At 29.8% G+C, this 9291-nt stretch overlaps 1 protein-coding gene across 1 annotated transcript in view; it reads right to left on the bottom strand.

Moving 5' to 3' along the window:
- Window positions 1-3070: 3070 nt before the first annotated feature.
- LOC106688127 (uncharacterized) overlaps window positions 3071-9291 on the bottom strand; it is a gene marked incomplete at its 5' end in the record, with an annotated part of 98684 nt that continues 92463 nt past the window's right edge. Inside the window, 2 exon segments of the mRNA XM_067044617.1 lie at window positions 3071-3300; window positions 5178-5400. Of these exon segments, the coding sequence (XP_066900718.1) occupies window positions 3135-3300; window positions 5178-5400 (389 nt within the window).

Here is a 9291-nt window from a genome sequence, read left to right on the forward strand (position 1 = left end):
AATTGTTTTAAAAAGAAACTAAACCACTCTCAAACAACTATATTAATAAAAAGTTACTATTTAAGTTAGTGGAATGCTGTCCTCCCAGAATTGATTTTAGAAATAAGAGTTTTTAAAAATTTTCATTTCCTATTTACTTTGGTATGCAATTGTTGAAGTCTGTATTAGTTTACAGCACTCATTTTACCATAATGTAGCACCAACTAATTCTATTTAGAGGTGAATGTTAAGATTTATTGCATCGGTCTGACAGGTAAAAGTTAAAAGCAGAATCTATTTAAGTTCGCTTCTGTGGAGGATATTAAGTAATTAACACAAGATCTATCACTGCAGTCTCACATTACCCATTTTATGGCTCGTAATGACTCTGTATAGAGTTGTATTATCAATCATATCTTACTAACTTTGCTGTGTATAATATGAATTGTTGAAGTGAATAGATTAGTGAAAATAAAGGAAACAAAATATTAACCATAGGAATTTAAAAAAAAAATAGAACTGTTTTAACCCCACCATTTTTACTGTCAAATGTTATAAAAAATGTATTACTTGATGACTTAGTAGAAGTTATTAAATTGTAAAAAAACGGATTATTGCCATACAATCTGGTTAAGCAATAGTGTTTCTAACATTTTGGAGGAGGAAAAGTAAGTTATTATCACTCCTAGAGTTACAAATTAATCCGTCAGGTGTGTAATCTGGAAACACAAAATTAAAAAAAAAAAAACTGCAGTGGCTCTATCCAAGCAAAGCAAAGCAGCGTAATAGGATGTTCCAACTACGGAGCATGCGTAGTATGGGTTTTTCTGATATTTGGAAACTCAAATTAATACTTTTCGAAAAAGTTGTAAGTTCATATTTTTTCGTTTTGAATTTATATTTGAATAAAGAATTATTTTTATTTATGAAAACTTTTATTGTACGAATAATCCTGTTTATAAGTTTTCAAATTTATTTGTTAATTCTGTTATAAGAGTTATTAATTAATTATGTAAAAATTGATAAGATCTGTTTATGTTTGATCAATTTTAGGACATTTTTTTTCCAGATAACCAAATGTAAAAATGATTATTTTCTTCACAGTATCTATTTAGTAGTGGTAATCATACAATGCGAAGTAATTTTCTGTAGTACAGGATCTGTTAGTTGAAGCCAAACATACAAAACAAAAAAGGTTGTTTTGATTGGAATCCGAAAAAATCGTGTTTAGATATTCATATAAAGTTATGGTTATCCTGCTTCTCTTAAAAGAAGTATAGAAAAAAAGCTCCTTGCTGAGAAATAATTTTTATAATAGATTTCGAATTTAAAGCGTAATTATTGCAAATATTAACGTCATTAATTATTAATTAAAAAAAAATATCCTCGGTTTAATATGTCTTTGTGCCGAAATTATTTATTTATTTTGTAATAAAGAAGAAAAAAAATCAAAATGATTAAGGCAGTGATTTTGCTGAAATTGGCGCGCGAAGTTGAGTCCTTGAGCAATTTGTCGGACATTTAAAGCTGGTTGTGGTGGAAAAGTATACTGAATGCATAATTTTGATTTCAAAATTAATTTACAAGTATACATGAGGTATGAATAGAGTATTTTCTTCAATTTCTATTTATCTCTAATATTTTTTAGTTATATTAAATAAGATAATTAGAAAATATTTCAGGTTCCAGGTATTTTGTAGTTTAAAGGAGGCCTTACTCTAAAAATGAGGTAAGGAAATATTAAAATAAACATCTAGCAAGAATAATTAAAATTGTATATATTTTACATTTTATCTAAAACAGATTAATTCATACAAATATATTGCATATGTATATATTTACACTCAATAGCATCTTTTTTTTCTTAAATAGTATATTGGATGTAAATATCACTTTTAAAAACTTAATTATTAGTTACAATTAAATATTATTGACTATAAATACAAAGTGGCATTGCCCTAGAGGGTACTATTTGTGTGAATATATTAACACATTTATTAGGTACTTCAAATTTATAATTATATGTACAAGATTAAATTTCTTTCATGTGATCACATTAAGCACCATTGTGTTATGATTCAGTTTTTTCTATTTTCAATGATTTACAGCCTAATTTAGTTAATTGTTAGGTTTGATAATAATATCAAGAAAGTCAAACTTTTTCTAAACAATTTTTTGTTTCACATAATCTAATGAAAGTTGCAACTTCCTCAAAAAAATTCCATTTGTTTTTTTCAATGAAATCAAATAGATATATATTTGAAAACTTATCTTTATTAGTATTTCTTACAAAAACAAATTAATAATAAAAGTATATTAATTTTAAAATGAGTCTATTTCACATAACACTTTTAAATTAATAGTGTTTATTACCTCATGCATTTGTCTTGAAAGTTGATTGTGTTAACATTGTAGATTATGCCGAGCAAGTCAATAGTGGTTTCTATCTTAATTTACTTATTAGTTTTCTCTTATTATTTCAGTCTATTTTTAAAAATTAAATCTGATTTTATTTTCGCTCTTTACTGATTAAAAGAAATATCTGAAGGTTTAATTTTTTTTCTCCAGGAGCTGTTCATGTATTTATACTATTATTGACTAATACAATGATTATTGTTATAAAAGTCTATGCTTGAAGAATTTCACCATTAGATAGGGATTTTACCAACAATTTAATTCTAGAATCAATACAAATACCTAAGTTTTATCTGATACTTTTTACACAATTCTTCAAATTTTAGTTTAAATAAGTCAACTATCAGAAAAAATCTAATATTTTTACATAACTTGTAAACAGCCTATTTCACAAATAGATTGATGAAACGTTCGGAACATCCTAATAATTTACTAAATCATTTTTGTATTTGATGAGATCTTAAGATAATATTAATTTTCTTAAACTTTTTGTATTGTATTACATGTATTAAACCAAAATTAATTGTAATATTTATGAATAATCTTGTTCAGTTTATTTTAAAATATATTTTTTAATGCTCATTATTAGATTTCATCATTATTTTCTTTCTAATAGTTAAGGTATTTAATTATGAAATTGCACATTAAACAACGATAAGGAAATAATGTCAAATCAATGTCTCTGCTCAGAGCCTTGGCCCTTTGAAGCATCATAAAGTAATGGCATTATCATTCCCCATTCAGTGCTTCCTTGAGTAATGGCTTAAAGTGTGTGGTCCCGGAGATCGATGCCTGTGTGAGTCAACTATGGCATAGTGATCACTATTTGTTGAAACAGATCTTGCGGAGTTCAGGGTTGAACCACCCGAGATGTATCCACCTCCAGGTTTACCATTTAAAGAATATCTGAAACAATACAAATGTTTTTAATTATTTATTTTTTATAGAGTTACAAAGATATACTTAATTTATAAAACATTATTGATTAAAACAACTACAAAGAATTATGACAAAAATACTGCACAAAGTACATGTGAGCTTTTGATATTAAATGTTGAACATAGTTGTACATGGTTACACTTGATCGGTTGAATACTCTCGTAGGCAATAAGGAAATCCAGGATGTCCAAACATAGAATGGGACCCATCACTTGAGGCAATTAACGACTGAGCATAGGAGTGATAACTCTACTCCATCGATCATAATTGGGCCTTATGATAGAAGTTTGCAGGGTATTAAAATATTTTCCTTGTAAATTTTTATTTTTTAAACTATTATGCACGCTATTAAAATATTTTCCTTGTAAATTTTTATTTTTTAAACTATGTCAATAATTGGATTTTGTATGTCAATAACTGGTGGAAATAGAACGCTATTGTTTATTTTCATCAACTCAAAACTACGATTTGTGTATTGGGTATATCAAGGTTGATTTAAATAATGGATAGTTGATCAATATCAAAATCATTGAATAAAAAAAAAAATAGTAAAAAATCATGCATTTTACCCTAAAAAACCTCAAGACTAAACTGTCAATAACTGGTGCACTCATCCTAGTGGGTTTAAAAAATAGTCTTATTCAATCATTACTGTAAGTTACTTAAAGCAATTTAATAGAGAAGTAGCCCTGGTGAAAATCCATTTGAGTTTCTTTTTATTTGATTAAAGATCATTTGCAGATTAAATTATACCTGAAAATTGTTTCTTTTTTTTTAAACCAGCTTTAAAATAATTCATTTATCCAAACTATTTTTAGCATGATGTTTTGTTATTGCAATATTTGAAAACTAATAGCACTTTCACTTTAACAGCAAAAATTTCTATATACTGTTTTCGCTTTGATGATTTCTTAAATTTTATACCAATTTATTATTTTTTACAATCATTTATACTACTTCTAAACAGCTAGATTTTATTTATAATATGCAATTTTGTTATAGATTTATTAATTTCAACAATTACATTTTTTTGCACAGCTGGTAAGCTTTTTGGCATCTAAGACAATTAGAGGATATTGTTAGCTCTTTCTCGGCATTTTATATTTTCAAACTTTTAAACTGTAATTAGGATTCATCCTTTGCTTTAGTTATGCGTTTAAATTAGTCTAATATAATGATTTTGATTGAATCCTCTCATCCAGTATTGGGGAATGATTACTTCTATTTACTTGGTTTTAGATAGCTTTGGGAAAGGAACTTGCAATGAAATGATCTTCAAAATTTCACCAGCGAAAATGTGGGACCACGCAATTGTCAAAGAGATACAATAAATATTTCTAAATTTTAAATGAATTACCATTGAGTGTTTTCTAATATTAATTTTATTGATATTTTATATATTAAAAATTAAATCTGTACCACTACAACCCATGAAGCGTCAGGGGTACTTTGTAAGGAAGTACTGTTACTAGACCAACGGTTGTGCAAGGGGATGATTTGGTCAGAACTTTTACCAAGTTAAGGATACCTACTTTATGAGGCTGGGTAAACCCCAGGGGATCCCAAACCCACATAGCTGACTAACAGCTATAGTGAAATGGAAAATAATTATCTCCCACAGCCGAATTCGAACCCAGGTTCTTGGAGTTAGTAGCACAGTGTCTTACCATTGAGCTACCTACTCCCTCCTATTTTATAAATGCACAATCTTTTGTTCATAAAATAAAATAATCCTTACGCAATAATAAAATAATACTAAACCTAAACATTTTGGATTTATGTGTTTTCACACTTTTCCTGAGAATATTTATGTGAAATTTCTTATCGGATATTGAATTATTTACCTGGATCCATACTGTGTACCATGCCAGCTTCTATACGGATCATATTCCTCTATGACGGAAGGCTCTTTCTCAATGACCTCATTCCTAGTACAAGAGCAGGTCATGGCCGAACACAGGAAGACATTGACGATGAGCATGAGGAGAAAGAGGAGCCCGAGAGCGATGCAGAGGTAGAGCAGCCATGGTGGACCCCAACGCGGAGGCTCAGACAGGTCTTCGAGTGCTGTAGGCAAAGAATTGATCATATTAATTACAATTGCTTATCTAATTTGTCAACAATAAATTGAGTTTTTAATATTTTTTTTATTAGAAGCTTAGATATTGGTCAGTGACTAGATTTCAATGTGTCATGTGCGACTAAACTGTTTATTGGTATATATACAATTAAATTAATCTCAACATTAGAATTTCATAAGAAATGAATAAACCTTCTCTTCAGAGAATTTTAGTTTTTCTAATCAACAATATTGGTGATATCAAATCTAATCAACAATAATGATGCTTAGTATAATGAATGTTTCTATAATCATCATTATAAATTATAATAGTTAAGCTAGTTTATGAATCTTAAACAATGAAATGTATCTCTTGTGGAAAAAACTTTTGATTGTGCTTTTTAGTTACTGACCTTGTTTCTTCTACAATGTTGAGCATAATTTTTTTTCATAGCACACTTTATCATTAGTTTAGTATAAGGAGAAGAACAAAAGTGGTTGGGGTGCCATCAGTGAAGAACACAAATAAGTAAATCTTATTTTGTTAGTGCCAATGTTTCAGCCAAAATTTCAGACATCAGTGTGACTGATGCCAGGGACAAGCAAGTGTTACATTAATAATTTATCTTATCTCTTCTTTTTTGAAATTTTCATTGATACCATTCCCATCTTGTCATAATATATTTGAAAAGTATTTCAATTCAATTTAAGATTTATGATAGGGATTGCTTTAAACCTACTATTGTATCAGATCTAATTTGTTTTTTCTCCAAAATTACATTTTGTCAGGATTGTGTATTTTATAGATTGTAGGAAGAGAGTCGATGTGGTGGTCGATAAAGATACAAAATTGTAAAAAAAACAAACAAAACTATTGGTAACAATTAACATAAGTGTGGATCTGTAATATAGAGGTGGAGATAGATAGTATAGAAATAAAGGGATAGGCAGAACAAAAATAAAAATAATCTTCATCTAAATAGTTTTTTATGTTTATTGTGTTCACATTCTGGATTTTGCCTCTTTCTTGGATGCTAATATCAAGAAACTAAAAAAAATTTCACTTTAGTTTTATCCTTATGTCTCAAAAAATATTCGCTTTACTTATATCTTGCAAAATAATAAATCCTACAAGATAAAAACAAATTAATTAACTTCCTGAAACTTAACTATTACAAACTTGAAGATCCTTTGTTCACTTAAATAAAATTACATATCTAAATTTTAATTACTTTAACATGGTCTAATAAATTCATTCTCATCCTATAATAATTTACATATCACCTATATTAAGTCTATAAAGCTACAACCCATGAAGGGTGAGGGGTGCAGTGTGCACTTTACAAGGAAGTACTGTTACTAGACCAACGGTTATGCAAGAAGGTGATTTGGTCAGAATCACGCTCGACTGGGAGGGCTCCCAAACCCACAGTGCTGCAATGAAACAGAAAACAATTATCTGCCACTGACAGATAATTATTTTCGGATAATTATCGGGTCCTTAGAGTTTGTAGCACAGTGCCTTACCACTGAGCCACCCATTTCCACATATCAAGTTTTTTTATTATATTTTAATTTTCACCTAATATATGAGGTTAATTAATATTGGAGTTGCTTAATTATAAGCAAAAGACTGAAGTACAGGTTATTATTTGCAAGCTTTTGCCTTTCTTGAAATTAGCATTCTAAATACAAGATGGCACAGTCTGGATTCTGATACAGCACCCTCCAAAAAACGTTTAGAAAAAAATTGATTTGATTTTTTTTTTCAGTAAATTCCTTATTGAGTGTACTTTCTCTCTACTTATAAATTGAATGTAATTTTAAAGCAAGCTAACAAATGAGCGCCGGCAGGAGCTATGTCAACAGTTTATTTTTCTAATTAGAATTGAAAGACAAGTTTCAATTAAGAACATCCTTATTGGAAGTCATAAAAGTGTGAAGTCAAACTAAATTTCTTTTGAAAGCTACATCTATGGTATATTGCTACGTTTTAGTAATTTAAAATGTGCTTTTTTTTTTTTTTTCCAAAAACGTAGAGTATTTTATGTTTAACAACTTGGAAAAATGTTTGTGAATGATAATCTATCCATGCATGGTTCACTTAATTGCATTTTAAATATATTATTATTAATATATAATTCATGTGAGGTTTCTCATTTTTGTAATTATTTTTTTTAAATTTATTTAAATGTCTTGGAAATATTAGTTTTAAATAAATTATAACGTTTGGAAAGGAGTAGGTGTATGAGGTATGTGGGCACATGGCGGGGGCGGGAAAACTGGTTCGGCGGTAAAAATTATGCAAGGCCATTGGTTGGATTCTGAGCTGAGATTGTTACGTTACCGTGCTACTATCGTCTTCCTATAATTAAATTTTGTAATAATTTAATGTAGATAAATAATTTTTTTTTTTCGGCCAAGACTCCCATTGTAGTCCTATACTGTCTAACCGTGGTTGGGGGTCAAAGTTTTTCAGTTTGTGGGAACGCCACTCAAGGAAAAAAGTCTGTTGACTTTTTTGACACCCCAGGCCGGATTCGAACCGACACCGCCAATAGTCATCAAAATAAGGTAAGACTTCCTCGTAACCGCTGAGCTACAGGCGGCCCAAATGTTTTAGATACATCATGAGTATAATACCAGTGGTGTGAACGACGTTTCCACTCAGCTTTTTCCAAAAATCCTATATATTAATAGGCGACCTGTGGTTTTCCCCCGAGTTATAACTCCACAGTGTCATAATAGGTTTCAACGTTTTTAAATAGCTGTCAAATAAATATCTTGTAATGGGGTGGGGGCATTCTGGATCGCCCGATGTTAATCAATTCTCAGAAGATGGTAAGCGTTCCCAAACTGGAAAATTTACGACTATACCACTGTATAATTCTGTCTTAAGTCAGCTCCAGCGACGGTGTACATTATTATGAAAACCACAGGTTACATGCCTCTGTGAACCACTGGATATTATTGCTTTAGAAAATATTTTTAATTAGTTAAAGCATTAGAAAATATCAATCTCGGGCAAAACTATGAACAAGTTCACATAGAAATAAAGGCTGAGCTTAAGAAAACTACCCTATGAGACTTTGCTCTTCAAAAATTTATTATTTTAGAAAAAATTCAGCACAAAAATGAGTTCATTCGGTAAAATAGTGCTGGAATTGGAAAATTCGGAAGGTATTGTCATCTTGGTGTTATCTAACTGTTACCTGAATTAAAATCTTAAATTGTAGGAAGCTAATCCGGGTGGGGGTCAATAAAAGTATCAAAATAGTAGTAGAAAACTATTTATTGTTAACCAACGTTTCGGCCAACTTTGCAGGGCTTCATCAGAGCTGTCAGATTGAAACAGATGACAACTCGGGGTTGACTACTATTAATAGTTTTCTTCTACTATTATGATACCTTTATTGATCGCCACCCGGACTTACCTTCTTCCAATATAAAATCTTAAATGCATTCCTCTTCAGTAAAGTCCTACAGCAATTAGAAAAACTAGGCAACGCCAGAAGAGAATTTCTTTTTATATTTTTAATATCAGTCCCTAGATAAATGAATCTATGATTATGGTGTGAATGTGTTCTATTAGCTCTATAACTAATGTCAACAAAACAAAAGAAAATGACAAATGTCTTGGCTTGACTGTCGATTTCTGTTCATCACTATAAGTAAATATAATTTTCAGCAATTTTTCAACAAGCATTGGCCTGTTGTAAGTTTTTGAGGTCATATTAACAAAAATACGTGTGTTAAAATTAGCTTGAGTTTGACAATTCTTCCCCTAACAACAAAGTGTTGAGTTCTACAAGGATATTTAATTATCTACTATTATGTCTATAGTATATGGCAAGTGTAGTACCCATTGCCATTTATACATGTGGGACATACTGTGCCTG

Source organism: Halyomorpha halys, unplaced genomic scaffold (genome assembly GCF_000696795.3).
Source record: "Halyomorpha halys isolate HHAL.00 unplaced genomic scaffold, Hhal_1.1 Scaffold1056.1, whole genome shotgun sequence".
Classification (NCBI taxonomy): domain Eukaryota; kingdom Metazoa; phylum Arthropoda; class Insecta; order Hemiptera; family Pentatomidae; genus Halyomorpha; species Halyomorpha halys.